At 35.5% G+C, this 17,306-nt stretch overlaps 1 protein-coding gene across 1 annotated transcript; it reads right to left on the reverse strand.

Annotated features, from left to right (window-relative positions):
- Positions 1-601: 601 nt before the first annotated feature.
- Positions 602-17,214, reverse strand: LOC120774085 (peptide transporter family 1-like). Its single transcript, XM_040103416.1, has 7 exons — positions 17,146-17,214; positions 3,680-3,906; positions 2,924-3,002; positions 2,352-2,855; positions 2,217-2,299; positions 1,734-2,150; positions 602-1,670 (listed from the first exon to the last, which is right to left on the reverse strand). The coding sequence occupies exons 1-7, from the start codon at positions 17,192-17,194 to the stop codon at positions 690-692; spliced, it is 2,340 nt and encodes a 779-aa protein (XP_039959350.1). The 5' UTR covers positions 17,195-17,214; the 3' UTR covers positions 602-689.
- Positions 17,215-17,306: the final 92 nt, after the last annotated feature.

Raw genomic sequence — 17,306 nt, forward strand, 5'->3', positions numbered from 1 at the left:
CAATTGCGAATAAGTACAAATTGTTAATGAGATCGTCATCGCGCTGACAGAACTTCTGATTCCTGTTCGGCACCTCCAACGAAAAGAAGAACACTTCTCGCCTTTAAACAAACGCAGCAGCGGTGTAATCACTTCCCACTTGAATGCACTTTTCCACATGGAACGCACCAGCACACTTCCTAACGTGTCTTTTTACTGTTGTCATCGCTGAAAAGGCAATGCAAATTGCTTATGAGCGTTTTGAATACATGGTCTTGAGTGAATGTTTTTCGTTTGCTAAACCGAATCAAAGCAAACATCGACTATTTCACCGAAACACACGAAAAGCGAGGCTGCTTTTGCAGGTTTGTATTTGGAGGGATTGTTAGAGAAATATAGTTGAACTTCTATACCTCGAATCTATATAAGTCGAAGTTCTTCATAGTTCAAACCTCTTTAAGTCGAGGTTCTTTATAACTTGTTCGATCACACTTCTCTTAGTCCTATTAAAAATGAATACAAAGTTTCTAGGTAAATGGAATTTCCAACTTATTTTTATTTGCGCTGTTATTATTGTTTACGATTACTATTATGAAATATTTACTTCCTATGCCGTGAATTATAAACTCACCAGGTCTAAAACTAATACTCCTATTAATTAACATTAAATTACATATTTATTTGTACCACTCAACATAAAGATATTCAGCCTACTCGTCGATCGTTTTGGCCACATTGTCAATGCCAACCTTCTCGTTAGTTTCCGCCGGCGTCAATGGCTCGACTTCGCTGTGTGCGGCCGGATTATTTGGCTTGTACCGGTAGGCAACGAACATGAAGATGATCATATCGATAAACATAATACCAGCGAAGAGGAAGAACTCGTCGGCTTGTGAATCGAAAAGTTTCAATTCGGCAATAATCACGACGATCACATTACCGAATGCAACTGTAAGTAGCCAACAGGCTTGCAGTACCGACTTCATCGACACTGGGGCTTGCGCGTATGAAAACTCTAGGCCAGTTACGGAGAACATAACCTCGGCGAGTGTCATAATTACGTATTGCGGAATTAACCAAAAAATGGACATCGAATTTGGTTCCGTTACAATTACAACATTACTTTTATAAACACCAGTTGTTTCTTCATTTATTATGATTGTGTATCTGCCACCAACACTGAGATACTCCGTGGCAGCTAGCGTGTTATCGACCAAAACATCATAATCGCCAGACTTTAGCTCGGTTTCGTTGCGCAAATTGGCGGGTTCTGTGTGCTCGATGGAGCCTTTCTTATTCCTCCACTCAATTTGTCGACCTGCCTGAACGTTCGCCAAAGTACGTACAAACGGATAACCGCGACTGGGTTTGCTTATCGTGTCTTGCCCCCATATTAACGGATGTGTGTTGTTTTTCGAATTCAAAAACAAATAATGTGCTGTTGTTGTATCGAAAACAAAGGTCTGCTTTGGAAATTCAAAGCAGTTTAGACCGGCTTTCTCGGTGAACTCAAATTCGACATACAGATGATTCGTTGAGTCAATATTGATGCTGCGGTTCACAAACATATCGAGCGAAGCAATGTCGAAGTTTAAACCGGTCAAATTAGAGGTGATGGCATAGTCACAGTTTTCGCCATTGTAGACACGAAGTTGCGCATTTCCAGCTGTTGGCAGAATTGGATAGGTGTCCTATAGAAATATATTTCATTGAGATAAAGTATTTACTAACATAAGGAAATAGAAATAGCTCACCTCCAGGCTTAGCTCCACAAGACCGGAAACAACGAAAGCTATGCCCGCAAAAATGCCACCCAATGTTAACTTTTGCAATGGACGACGAATGCCGACGAAAGCAAGCAGAGGATAGAAGGCGAGTTCATAAAGAGGAATGAAAACCAGAATTAGTAAAGGATTTATCAGTTGCATTTGATCTGGTTTGATATTCCACGAGCCCATGTCGCCATCCATACGCGTTGCCTGAATAGTCCAACGTGAACCCTGCTGGTCGAAGAGCGCCCAAAAAACGGGTAAGGGCAAATAGAGTACAAGCACACGCATCAACACTTTGACATCTTCGATCAATTGATGATCATATTTCTTATCGGCATAGTCCAGCCAGTGTTCGCGAGGATTGGTCTTCTTCTCACTCCATTTGGTAGCAATTGCGTTCTAAAGAATGTAAGTATATCAAAATAATATTTTCCTAACTTCATTAGATAATTAGAGTGAACTTACACCAATGGTTTTGCTGACTAATACGACCATATTTCCCGCCGGCGGTTTGTTCTTGTAAAGTGGACGACCCAACGCAAAGACAACTATAACTCATATTTTAGTTGAAATAATTGTAATTGTCAAATAAACACTCACCTATGGAGACAACTACGAACAAAGCTGGTAAGCCAAAAGCCAGTGAATAACAGTCCTTTTCGCCGAAACAGTGCACATCATCGCGTAATATTGGTGTTGCTGTAATCGAAATCAATGAACCAGCATTGACCACAAAGTAGTACATTGAGAAAAAGGTGGTCATTTGCTTCACTTGCTCAGGTAATTTAAACTGATCCCCACCAAAAGCGGAGATGGATGGTTTTACAAGACCCGAACCCAAAGACATTAATCCCAAGCCGACCATGGTAAATGTCGTAGCAGGCAAATTCAACGGTGGCACCGCACCAAGTGTAACCAACGCTGAGCCAGCAACATAAACGAACGAGAGATATAAGATCGTTTTGAATTTTCCAAGCCAACTATCTGAGATAATAGCACCAAATACGCACAGGAAGTATCCAAGCATAGCGTAGACATGGAATATAACTGTAGTGGTGTCATCATCATAATCAAGCTGCCGACTCAGGTACAGCACCAGAATGGCTGCACATGGATGGAAAAAATTAAGGATAGTTCAATAAGAAAATAAGAAAAAGAAGTTCGACACTTACTTCGCATGCCATAGTAGTGAAAACCTCTGCAAAACTCATAGCTGATGATAAAGAATATTGATTTCGGAAAAAGTAGTTTCTGAAAATAAAAAGAGGTATTTTTGTAGAATTTACCAATATTAATTAATAAATGAGTTTTTCTTTATTTAGCTCCCACTTTCAATTTACACGAAAACAAATGATGAAACAAACAAATAAAAAGTTTAAATTCACAATCCATTGAACTTTTGAATTTCTGGCCTCATTAGAGTATACATACATATATTGACTATCTGTTCAGTCTCAGTAGAGGGTCCTTCGATGTCAAATTTTTCAATCAGGCTAAGAAATTTACTACAACGAAAGACACCAAGTTCTCCAGCGACCAACTTTGCGACGATTGAGACAAACTAATTTTCTGGGTGCTCAATCTAAAAGACCTGAAGTCGATAGAAAATAAGCAACTTAAAACATGAGTCAAATTCAACGGGATGCTAAGGAGTATTTCGTTGGGTACTGATTACTATGAAGCTAATAATCATATTATAGAGATAAATGTCGCTGCTTGGATTAGATCGTCGTAAAGACCATTTCAGCTAAAGGAAATTAAAACAAGGTACGTGGTAAATTCAGAAGTTTTCAAGTCCCCCTCTTGAACTTAAACTTTCTATTCGCCGCTCATGTTAGTAACAAGATTAACCGAGAGTCCTTTTCCTTGTTCTATGCAGTATGCTCAAGTGTATGCGCTTTTTTTTTAATCTATGCCATGAAATTCACCTTCGTTTGTCCCTCTGCTTCAGAAACATTGGAAACAGGTTCGATGCTACCGTCATGCTCCGCACCATCTTTATTCTTATCACCTAGGCCAATGTTAGGTTCAATCGAATTCTCCAGTGATTTATCGACAGTTGTCGTAAGCTCATGAATTTCATCGGCCGCCGATTCTCCATTTGCAGTTCTTTTAGGTTCTGTGCCGTGGGCAACGCCATTAATAGGCTTATTATCTGCAAATATACACAAATTAGAAGATTAGATTAAAGAATAAGTATAATGTTGCTCACATTTTGCTATATGTATAATATTGCACCTAGTGGAAAACTTTTGTAGTATTTTAGTGAGATTTGATAATCGAAGAAGAAGAAGATATGTACTAAAATGCATTGTTTTGCTTTTAAAAAGTTATGTGTTGCTGAAGCCACATAGTTTCAAGCATATATGTATATATGATTTCGTCCAACAACAAATTTAGAAAATGTCTGCATGCAAAAATTAATTCGGATCTAAATTTTTGGATCCGCTTAATGTTGTTGTTAGGCAGCAGAATAACGTTATTTGGAATTAGCTTTATGCCATGTGAAGTTAATATGATAATTGTAATTTTTTCAGTTCCGTCAGTAGCGTATTAAATGGATAATCATTCCAGGAGGATAAGCACTATGTATAATGCAATGTAAGTGAAGCGCGATGGGAAGATGATATACTTGATTTTGTATAGATTTTACAGGCGGCTTAACTGGAAATATCATTCGAAACTAGTTTCTTGACCTGTTTCCCAGTCTTTATATAATTATGTATTCACTTAAATTGCTTTCATCGATTAAGAAGTCATTTTATTTTAAGCTATCGGCGAAAGAATACTCGCTAAGGTTCTGAACTATATCTTAAATATCAAAGAAATATTATTGGAGTCTAAGGAGATTGATTACCAAATAAGGATCTTAAAATATAGTTTTCAAAACTTAGAACATAAACGCAATGGAATTTTTAAATACTCTCATTGACAACACTCTAAAGCCTAACAAAAAACAAAGCGAATGATATGAGGAGACTAATCGTTGTTTTAAAGTACTTTCAACTTGTAAATAATATGAACACCCCTTCCCAACTCGCTTACAAAAGATAAGTGGTAATCCAAAATAAAGGAGCAAATTCTTAGTAAAAAGAAACCTACAAATATTTTCAGTTAAACGGATTCAACAGAAAATGAATTTTAGCTTCTTTCCAAATTACGAAATTTGTTATTCTATAAAAACAAAGTTGAAATTTTTAAAACAAAGAATATATAAGCTTAGCGCTTTTATGACAAAAAAGTACCCGGGAATTGTAAACAAATCGCAAAATATTTAATTATTCATCAATATTTATTTTGTCGCCTTCAAAGTAATCCCCACCAGATGTAAAACACTTATGTCAACGATTTTTCCAGACCTCGGGACACTTGATATTATTTGCAGTCTGTCGTCTCGGAACAAATTCACTTTGATTTTTGAGCGGCTTTGGCGTGTTTCGTTTTTGGTTTCAGCTCGTTTTTTTCCATCCATTCCGATGATTGTTGTCTTGTTTGTATAGCAAACTCATAAACTCTTGTCTCGTCGGCAGTTAAAATGCTCTCCATGAATATGAGATCTAAATTCGCACGCACGCAAATAGCATCTGGCTTACGATAATCTTTTTGAAAAAAATTCAGTTTTACCGGGACGAATCGAACAAGAACGCGTTTCATACCAAAAATATACACTAAAATCATTCGAACGAACTCGCGAGAGATGTCGATCTCTATTGCCATCCTTTCAATACTTGCCTGATGATTTTTAAGCACCTTATCATTTACTTTTTTAATATTTTCATCAGTTTAAGAGGTCGAGGGCCGTAGGCATTTTCCAACATTCGCAACTATTCCGCACACGAAATTTGGTTAGAAATACAAAATTTGAGATAAATATTTTTTATATTTTTATCCAATGTAAAAATCGTAACGCTCTATTGAGGTGTACCGACTTTAGCAGCTGCTGTAAACAAACTGGTTGACAGATCGCGCTCATATTAGGCATATTAATTAAGGATAGTCCTACCAACTTAGCAGGGTACATTTTTTTGAAATATCATTTTCCCGGAGAGTTTTAATTACAATTCCCGGTTACTACAAAACATATAATTTTTGACATGATGATTTTCAATATACCTTTTTGCTCCATCATTTTATTCCAGAGTGTTTTTTACTTTTCCTTAAAATTAATTTTCTGTGGTCAAGTAATCTTCCTTACTCAACACTTTTATCAATTATGCATTGCACTCTTTATTTATCCACTTGTGTTTTTACTGACACAGATCGCGACGTTCACGACAAGTGTAAACGCGCGCACCGAGTTGGCGTTAAACTGTTATTTTTTAGCCATTTTGGGGAGTTACGCGTCTAAATCAATTAACGACGATTAACAGAATGAATTTTTGAAATAACTCGGACACGGTTTGAAAACAATCGGTAACAAATAAACCATATCGCTCCACCGACTTACATACATATGTATATACAAAACCATAAATACACTCCACTGCCAGATATGTATTTGCAGGAGAATAATAAGAAACAAGTAAGGGAGCGCTGAGCTTGATCCGAGGCGAACATTTGTATGTTAGACATTTATGTTGTGATGACGTCAGTGCATAAGAAACTGAAATCTCATTTATCCAATATACTACGATAAGAAAAAATAAAATTAAGAAATCACTAGTCGGTGGACGACTGCCCAGCCGCTAAACAATGGGGGAATGATGCAAGATATCGGCGCTGAAGAATTTATTAGCGCCATGATAATAAAAATACTCAAAACAAGTAAGGAAGGGCTAAGTTCGGGTGTCACCGAACATTTTATACTCTCGCATGATAAAGTGATAATCGAGATTTCATTATCCGTCATTTACATATTCTTTTATTTTGTTGTAAAATTAATTAGATTAGTAGTTCCTGAGATATGGTTTTTGGTACATAAGTGGGCGACGCCACGCCCATTTTCAATTTTTAAAAAAAGCCTGGGTGCAGCTTCCTTCTCCCACCGACGGACGGACAGACGGACGGACGGACTGACAAACATCCGGATTTCAACTCTACTCCTCACCCTGATCACTTTGGTATATATAACCCTATATCTGACTCTTTTAGTTTTAGGACTTACAAACAACTGTTATGTGAACAAAGCTATAATACTCTCATTAGCAACTTTGTTGCGAGAGTATAAATATTGCTGACAATCGTCAGCATCGTGGACACATGTACGCACACATTCTCACGCGCGTAAGTGAGTACATGCATTGGCAAGGAAGTTGATGCAAGGAAGTTGATGCAAGCAGGTGAGTGCAAAAGACTTCAATCAAATTAACTTGTCACAATCGCAATTATTACAGCAGCCAGAAAAAAGCGAGAAACATCTCTCACAAACGGCAAACAACATTACAGTTAGTAAACGCCAACTCAGGAGCGACGCAGGAGCAGCAACAGAACAGAAGTGAGAACAGCAACAACGCGCCGTCGAACATTGCCAAGTTATGTTGTTTACATTGTCTATCTTTCTAAGTGTAAACGGAAATGTTGAAGAGCAGCGCGGCAGCAGGTTAGCTTGTTGTTCGGCTTTTTTCTGTGCATAAATGCGTTTCGGGCCACCCTTTCGGCCACCACCACGGCGTATGAGTGTCTCTTTAAGATGGCTTAACGATAACAAGCAGCTCTTATCAAATATACCCTACATACATACATACATATTTGCATGCGTCAAGAGTAGTCGCAATTAAGGATTTAATGGAATTGAAAGAACAAGCATAATTGCGCCAAGTACCTGTATCAATAAAAATGCTGAACTAAAGTACTAAATAATCGCTTTGTCTGCATTTTTACTGATTTATTAGTTTATTGGTCAGTAACCGATAACTATATCTATAGAAAAAATAAAAGTGGTTTCTAAATACACCAGTTTGATCGATAATTTACAATAACAGTTAATTACACAATCGTTAATAGTTCGGACAAAATTGCAAAGGAACGTGATAAAATTGATTTATAGTCACAATAAAGCGATGTTAAACTGATAAGAATGTAAGTCAGCTTTGGAGCTTTAATATTTGAATATTTTTGAAGACTTTGTTGCCCCTCATCAGGTTTGTAAAACGAATTGGTGTAATGGAAGAACAAAATTCTACAAAATTCTCAGAGTAATATGATTGTTCTTGTCTATGGTGAATGTGAAAAACTCGCCGCAAGGGAAGCTTATGAACATCGACTGACTCAGTTTTGTAAAAAGGTTTCTACGAGAGTGGCGTTATGAAATAATCTTCCAAATGAATCAAGTGATGGAATAAGGCCATGCATATTTCACCTAATTGGATTTTATGCAAAAATAAAGGATTTAATTTCACTAGACCTCCGATTTTATTTTATTTTTTTTTTTGTAGTTGAAATACCGTTAACGACTTAATATCGTAAAGCATATATACCATATATATTTAGTTATAAAAATGTCTCTGCTTTAATAAGTTTCAAAATTTTGTTCAATTTGCTTTCCTGAGAAGTCTGTTCACCAACTCCGATTAAACAAAAAAACACAATTTTAATGTTCAACACTTTTATTCAAAACCAAATTATAATAGGTATTGAACGCGCCTGTAATTTCACCCACGTATTTAATTAAGAAATCCTAAGTTTTGGATAATCAAACACAAAGGAAATAAAAACAAATTTTTATATGGCATTACAAAAAATTTAGTCATTATATACAATGTTCAGATCGAATGGCCTCACTTTAGATATTTAAAAAAAACACCTCTTCAAAACCTCACTATCTAATTTATCAAGGTCTTCTGAGAATTTTAAATAAGACCTGGCGAATCTTCCAAAGACAGTTTATTCATAATTTGGAGAACACGCGTTTTGATGATGGAATTAAAGCGTTATCGCCTTTATTCGTAGATAGTATTTTCACTGTATAGAATAGTTTAATATAACAGTATTTAATGTATACCATAAACACATAGACGTGTTTGGGAAACTTTAAAAAATTGTTTAAAAATTTATTACCAAATATTTATTACCAAGAAAAAGTTGGTAGTGCGATTCCGTGAGACCCACATGTATCCGCAGTGCAATAAGTCCATTTCCTCGGCCAACTTTTTGAATGCATTTTATTCGTTTTATCATTTGAACAATACATAGAGTTGAGGAGTTGCAATTAATTGAGCCACACTTTCCGCTCGATAAGTGGAAGTTAATCTTCTCAAATTCAAGTATACAAAACTAATGCTAAGCCAATTACGCGTCTTTCAACAAAAAGTCAATAAATAATTACCGAAACACTTGTATTCACACACAACATACATATACATATAAAGATATATCGATATCACTTCCAATCTACAAGGAATTCCAACGAAACGATAATGACAATAGAAAAGTACGTCGCCACACGCCGCCATCTACTTCTATGGATACTACAACATTTGAACGTGTGAAATGCGTTTCAGTATCGCGATCGTCATTAGCGGACGTAGCTTTTCAATTAATATTCAACTACACCCCTCCTATTGACAACTACAATGAACGAAACATTCCATAAAAGCACCCACAATGTGGAAATTGAGCAGATGGCAGGCGACAGCTGGCAGTGTTTAGCACAGAATTCCTTACAAATCAAGTATTCAAAAATCAGCGCTTGAAAGATCTTTTGTACGTCATCAGTCTCAAATGGCAGGAGTTATTATGGAATTATGCGCACGTTTAGTGGAACAACACTGTAGCAAAAGGATTTGCTGCTCCATTTGGGTTAGGGGAACAAAGCGAGATCCAAAGTTATGTGAAATTATGGAAGGGAAAAGTTCTTCTTAATTACGAGGTTACACCAATAAACCAGTATATTACTAGTTCATTATCGTATGGCGACAGCACTTTTCGCTAAAACCGAAAATCAGTCGTGGTTCGAAAATTATTACTTTTTGCATGAACAATTTAGATCGGGTTTACAGGTTTCAAAAAATCTAAAATTTTGATTGCCTTATTAAATTTTACAAAATCTCTAGAATATTGTCCTAAATTTTCAAGTTGATCCAAGTAATAGTTTTGATGATACCGCCTTGAGAACTTGTGCGCTCTTCTTAGTGCGCCATCTTTCAACGCGTTTTTCTCGAAACTGTGTTTTTGAAGTTAGTTGGCAAGATTTCTCGAGACTTACTCAACCGATCTTCAAGAAATTTTACACAGGTCGTTGAGATATAATTCTTAAAAACTTGGACGAAGGACTTTTTTCAATTACAACTATTTGAAAAAAATGTTCCGAAATTTTTACTGAATTTTTCATTGTTTTGTAAAAATTTCTGCCAAAATTCCAATTTTCAGTTTATTTCTACGACCAAATTCTAAGTTAAAGTTTTAACTAAAACACATATTTTTTCACTTTAGATTATGCAGTAAGTAGTTATCCTGCCAACACCGGCTCAATTTTTTTTCCGAGAGGTCATCGGAAATGACCGAATTAAAAATATTTTTTCAGAATTTCTTTGTTAACAGTGTATGTTTGTAACATTAAAAAATTCTAATAATATATTTAATTTTTTTTCTGAGAAAAAAATTGTTAATAAAGTTCCCAAGGAAGCCCATGTATCGTAAGCCGTTAAGCGAGGCAATATTTTGATGATCTAAGATCCCTACCTATATGTTCAGAAATATAGTTTCGGGTTTCACTTTCACGAAGCTTTTTACACTCTTGTGGTCAAATTTGAATTTAACTCAACAAATTTGTAGAAAATTGTTAAGTAAAATATACCTCCGCCAATGCCATTTATAAACGTTTTTGAGATCGCTATATTTGTGAGATGAGGTCATGAACCTACTTTAAGCGAATCATATATTTACGCCAAAGAACAATTCCGGGAAATATCGAGCAATTCAAGATACCGCTAATGAGGTTCTAAAGGTTTGAACTGAGACTGAGTAGTCGTTTGCGTTTCACAGTCAATGCTTAATTTCTATAAAATTTTATTATGATGTATGGCAACGTTATGAGCAACATATGTTTTACAAATGTCATCCATAAAAATATGTTTGAAATATTTATATTATAACAGAGAATACATAAATTTGCGAGGAAAGTTATATCGAAAATGGATGAAAACCACAAAAGAACCCCGAATTTCACCGCTATCGAGTCAGAGCACCTACTGGAACTGGTGGAAAAGTATAAAGCTGTCATCGAATGCAAGCGGACGGACACTTGCTCGAACATTAAGAAAGATTTCGAAAACTCAAAACAATTCAAAACAAAAATCACCTGTTACTTAAGCACTGCTTAAGTCTCCCATTTTCAGTATTTAAGCACAACTTAAGTATGGACTGTTAAACCGGGCATGTCTCTCGTTATAAGTTTCTGGTATTTGAACAATTTTAAATAGATACATATGTAATATTATATAAATTATATTATATAAAAAATTATAATTGGAACTTTTTCCATATTTTGACAATACTAAAGTTATAAAAATCAAACTTAATGCATTTGCTATTACCAAAATGACTTAGCAACTTTCCAAAAATCGGTTTACAGTTCTGGGCAATCACTTAAGTGAAAAATTCTGCGGCGAATATCTCGTATAAGATGTGAGTTGTAGGAAAAAAAACTGCTCAAGTCAATGCTGTATGTTCGAACTAAATGATACCAATTTATGTAAATTAAATATCAACGCACAAATTTATTTATAACCTAGATTTTTGCATAGAAAATAATCCGGATTAAATAATAATCAGTGCGTGTACACACCTAGACTCGTATGTATGTATGTGGTTTCCTAGTTAGAAGAATACAATAAATTGTCGCAATTGTATAAAAGCTTTGTGTATTTGTTGTAGTTTTGTTGTCTCGTGTCAAGCAGTTTGTTGAACTGAAGGCGTGTGGACGCACGTTTTTATTCCCGCTCCATACATACAAACAGACATATGAGCGAGTGCAATTCGAATTCATATTAAAAGCAACTCGTGCATTTCCTCCCGCTAATTATTCTCCAAATTTCATTAATTCGATTATCTAACATGATTATGTGAACATTTCATACTTTCAGTTCAAGTAACGGATTTTACGGTGTCTTGCAAATCACAATGGCGCATTTGTCATATTTATGTATTTGTTTACAACGAAAAATATGGATTTTCAAGATTTCTATTCCAAAAAACCGAAACAAATTACAGGTAAGGTAAAACAACAAAAAATAACTGTCTGTGTTTGCTGGAAGAAGAGAAAAAGATTTCGTTGGAACCTAACAACTAGAGTGTTTGTTTCAAAAATTTGTCATTTCTCTCTTATTTTCAGTGAAAATTTAAAATCAGAAATGAAAGTTTTAAACACAAACGTTTACAAACGAATAATACGATGTCCAGACGAAGTGAAAAATCCTACGAAGGTATGAACATAATTCCGAGTCATATATATTTGAGTATGTCTAAATCCTTAGGCACTTGTTTGCTGAGCAAATTGTGTCACGTGAATGGCTGTGGCTGTGTACGTGGCGAGCATTCCAGCACATCGAGCGGCATACCGAGAACCGGGCGCACTTCCAAGCGTAGTTATGGTAAGCTCCAGTAGCATTAATTTAATAATTTAGATGTGTTAGTCTTCTTGTGCGGTTTGTTATTTGTGCAGGTCCCAGCGTGTTCACGCCCCGATGTTTCGAAGGCAACTGCAGCGTAAGCGAAGCTGAAGACCTGAGCAGCCAAAGCATATACTCCTGCTTCAAGGAGCTCCACCAATTGGTGAGTACTGAAATGCGCAAGTCTATTGAAAACTACCGTTAAATGCGGTTGCGATTACAATTTTGTGTTCCTCTAATTATTTCTTTACATGCAAGCAATCAATTTCACTTATCACTCAATGCTAATTGACAGTGTCATTGATCGTGTCTAGAAATTAATTCATCTTGACTCGTCGATGCCGCATGCCTCACGTGTACATACACACATACACATATTTACAGTTTTATATGAAAACGTTATGAATTTCTCCAGCAATGCACTGTGATGCACTTGCCTAACAGATAAGACGACAACAATGCATTGCATAGAAATTCTTGAAATAATTATTTGTAGACTTATACCGTTATGAGCGGAAATTTTAAATTCCTAGAATGCAATTTCATTTACATACATATGGCATTTGATGATTGGAAAAAGCATTCAGGAAAATGCCTATGATCTCACTCTTAATCTTTTTGATTATCTTAAACTTAATTGGCTAAGATTTTTAACAGAAAAAAACCTTTAAATTTGTAGTGACATTTAGCAGTGTTCCAAACAATTGAGGCTCGGATTTATTTGCTTTAGATTATATCTTTAAAAATGCGTCTAAAGTGAATACTTTCAAAATATTGGCAGAGAGCCATTCGAAAATGCTTCATGTGTTATTTTTTTCGATGAGGAGTTGAACTGTTATCTTTCTGAACATCATTTCTAGATTGGGGCTTCTATGCTCTATTTTTCACTTTGACAGTCGGAACTGGTATTAGCAGGTTAATCTCAATTGTACTGTTACTTATAAAAACTGTTTTGAAATTCCTGGAAAGTAATCGCAAAACCCTATCTGATTTTCTCTTGACCTTAGACAATGGGGATCCCTGATCTCATACGTATTTAAATCGTTTATTATATTTTTGCAAGCTTATCAGTAAAATATTTAATTGAATTGGCTACATACATATGTACATATGTACATACATTAACATATTCAAATGACGCGAATAAGCTTAATTTTCTTCGGGAGCTGTGAGAAAATCGTATGATTAGATTAATATGTGAGAACTCAATTGCGAGTAAATACAAATTGTTATTGTGGCGGACCTCCTGACGTCTACCCAGCACCTTCCACGACAAGAAACACACTTCTCGCCATTAAACAATCGCAGCAGCGTTGAACTGACTTATCATTTTAATGCACTTTTTCACACAAATCTCACCAACACAAACTCAATTCTGATTGTGCTTACCTATACACGAACACTGATACACACCATCGCACTCATCAATTCAAAGGCATCAAAGCAATCGTAAATAATAATAACGAGGAAATGAGGCGCATCTAAATTGGCTTGGGTGTTGAAGCCGGCATAATAGCACACATGACAAATACCCGCAACGTCAATTGCACACACATTCATACACACATTTGTGTGAGTGTATGAATTCCTATGCCTTTGGCATCCATTTGCAGTGCACTTTCATTGAAAAAGTTCAAAGTCAATAACGATCGTCAACCGGCGAACTGAGCGGCACAAAGTGGTTGTGGCAAACATGCAGTACATATGTATATACTCATATGTATGTGAATATATGTGAATGCATATCTGTAAAGCCGGCAGTTTGTCAAGCGGGCAGCTGGTGTTTAGAAAGGCGAGTCCAACTGCACGGCTAAGCAAGTGATCAAACATGACCAAGCGATAACAATAATCTCACTGCATTCGCCCATTAGTGTGTGTATATATGTGCGCGTGTATATTAAACTAATAAACGCAAATGACGTTTGCTTTAGATATCTTAAATAGGTTATGACGAGTGCTTATAAGCGTTAGCGTATGACTTATCAGAAGCTGTGCTGCTGAGAGGGAAAGGCGAAAAATTTACGTAATAAGAAGCTCTCAAGAAATAACTCCTTCAAATTGTCTGCTCTGCTCTTTGGTTTCACTAAATGTATGTTTTCTATGATAATCTCCACAGTCAGTAAGAAAGAGCTGAATACATTTTCCATTTTTGAGAATTAACGCCGGGAAAAAAATTTCGAGGTAACAGTAAATTAATGACTAATTATAACAAAAATTTATTATAATAGGCGAAATTAGTAAACGATTATAATCAACCAAAAAATGATTCCATAAACTCTTACCACGACATAATGTGATTTATAATATGCCTACCCAGAGGATCGAAAACAAGTATATCGGATGTTTGGAGGATTGAGCATGATCGGCATTGATTTTATTTCTTTTTGCCATCCAACTCAACTATGCTCGGCTAAAAAATTCCACCCACTTTTATTAGAACACACTTTCATATTATGTATTGTACTACTATGGGCAAAAAATATTGAGACTTTGTTCATAATCTTAAAATTCTTAATTTATTCTTGAAAACCTATGTCATCCACCTCATAGTAATTCCCCTTTGCCAGCTTTCTTCCAGTCCTCGAAACAGTTGTTAAAGTCAATTTCCGAAATAGTCTTCAATGTGCATAGCGATTTCCCCGGCGTGGTCGTTTGAGTTTTTTGGCCAGAAGTCATATGGTGGTTGCGGACAATATCGGTTGAAATTTTTGGCGAAAAACTGACGAAAAGTCAATGCAGTATGCGACGGTACATTATCGTGGTGCAAAAACCAAGAGTTGTTGAAAGGAATTCCGAGTGCACCACATTTCGATAATCGAAGAAAATTGTCAGCATAAGCTAGATTTTGACCTATTTTGAGGTGGTTTTTTCAACTTTTGGCTCATCTTTGCCACGAAATATATAATAAGATCATTTTCACAGACGTTAACGCGACGCTTTTTTTGGAAAAAATTAAGTGCTTTTGGTTATCACTGATCCTTCCGTTATTCCAAGAATATCAGTAAGATTTCTGACTTTTAATCGTCGATGCTCCAGTACCAATTCTTTTATTTCATTGACATGTGGATAATCAGTTGATGTTGATGACCGTCCTTGGACATGACTCGTCGTCAACGCGCTCTCGACCATCTTTGAATAATTTGTAGCTATCAAAACCACTTTCTCGCTACAAACAATTATCACTCAATGCCTTTTCCAACCCTCTGAAAGTTTCGGCACCAGAAATTTAATTCCGCACATCAAATTTAATGCAACTTCTTTGTTAAATAATTTCACTCATCGCCGAATGCACTTTATGTACTTCAGAAAGACAAGCGTATACTAAATGTAATGAGTATTTTGATGCGACATTTGCACAGATATCACTGACAGTCATACCAACCTAGAAATACAAAATATTTCTATGTTGGGTTTTCGCGCGAAATTTATATTAAAAAATCTTACTTTTTTGCCCAGAATAGTTTATGGGACTAATAAAAATATTGAACTGACTACATAGTTTTCAGGAAAAGCCATCTACCTAAATCACTTCAAATTTCTCTCCGATTAACCGATATATGCTGTAAAGTCAGTTATTTTTCGATATTTTGGGGCTATAAAAGTTTGTGTTAAGTTTTATTTCAGTATATTCGTTCTTGGTTGTTTTATCTATTGTAAAACTAATGGATCAGTTAACATTCAAAATGATATAAGTAATATGAATTTCATGATAAGAATGTTAAGCCAAATTCATTTCAAAGTAGTCTAGTAGTTGTTGAAATATGAGATTTGACCTAAAAGTGCTCAATTCCATACTTTTTGTCCAATTTTATACTGAATCACGTCACCCGGAAACGTTAAGTTTTGAACACAATATTTAGTTATAGTTCTTAACATGATAATAATCCGAGTTTAGAGACCGATATCTAAGCTAAACGAAATATTCTTGCTAACCCAAATCAAAATAATAGTATGGTATTTCAATGATTTCAAACCGAAAAGTTGTATCTCTTCATAATCTGAGCCAAAATGAAACTATCTATTTTTCTATGTTATACAAACTAGTTTTTAAGTGCTCAGATATCTAGATTTCCATAGACACGCTTACTGTCCAAATAACTTATAACAAAAATTTGACACTGCAAATATTATAAACGAAAATGTATGGATTTTTAATTATATATGATCACTGGCGGATCCGGCTACGCGTTGCTGTTTTATATATTTTATACTATTATTCATATAATGATAAATTTAATACAGTGAACATTTTATTAACGAATAAAGGCGAAAACGTTTTTGTCGGTATAAAAATGCAAGGGATTGTACTTGAGGTTTATTTTTGAAAATGTTTTTACAAATAAATTTCATCGGAAAAAATAACGAATTCAAGGCTGCTTTCTCAATGTCTGGTTACCAGCTTTTCTGACCAGTTAATAGAGTTGTCCGCTTAATAAATTGTACTTAATAAACATCAACTATGTGTATGGTTAATGAAGATGTCCGCTTAATAGCGCGTTTATTTTAGAGAGCTTTCACTGTATTCTTTATTTGTGAATTGTTTTTACTATCTTATCTTCTAAGTTGGTTCGAACTGGACACAATGTGCTAAATTGTGCTAAAATGAGTCCAGTAGTTTAGGAGTCCATCGCGGACAAACAAAATGACAAGTAATTTTTATATATCTAAAGATATATCTGCAGAGAAACTTAGAGCTCAATACACGTGCTCTATTCTTACACGTATATACTCATATTTAGTTATTTCGAATTTGATTTCTAGAAAACGCCCGATTATTCTTATTTAAGAAAATGCATGAAGGAATCCACTCATAAGCCTCAAAATCATGTTCACATAATTGGGTTTACATTTAAATCTCCCGCTAAGAAAATTCCATGAATCGCCGGCGCCCAACATGTGAATGCACCGCTCTCAAAGCGCGCTTCAGTCAAACTATTCACTTAAACTTTCGTGTGAGACTTACGAGCACAAACTAAAAAAAACTCTACACGAAATCGCATCATCTCCA

This window comes from Bactrocera tryoni, chromosome 4 (assembly GCF_016617805.1).
Source record: "Bactrocera tryoni isolate S06 chromosome 4, CSIRO_BtryS06_freeze2, whole genome shotgun sequence".
Lineage (NCBI taxonomy): Eukaryota > Metazoa > Arthropoda > Insecta > Diptera > Tephritidae > Bactrocera > Bactrocera tryoni.

Excerpts from the sequence above, each read along its gene's own strand:
- LOC120774085 (XM_040103416.1), bottom strand. The coding sequence starts at position 17,194 with ATGTTGGGCGCCGGCGATTCATGGAATTTTCTTAGCGGGAGATTTAAA. Across the intron at positions 3,907-17,145 it reads TCTTAGCGGGAGATTTAAAT|ATAATAAGCCTATTAATGGC; the intron begins GTAAACCCAATT and ends GTATATTTGCAG. Across the intron at positions 1,671-1,733 it reads TTGTGGAGCTAAGCCTGGAG|GACACCTATCCAATTCTGCC; the intron begins GTGAGCTATTTC and ends ATATTTCTATAG.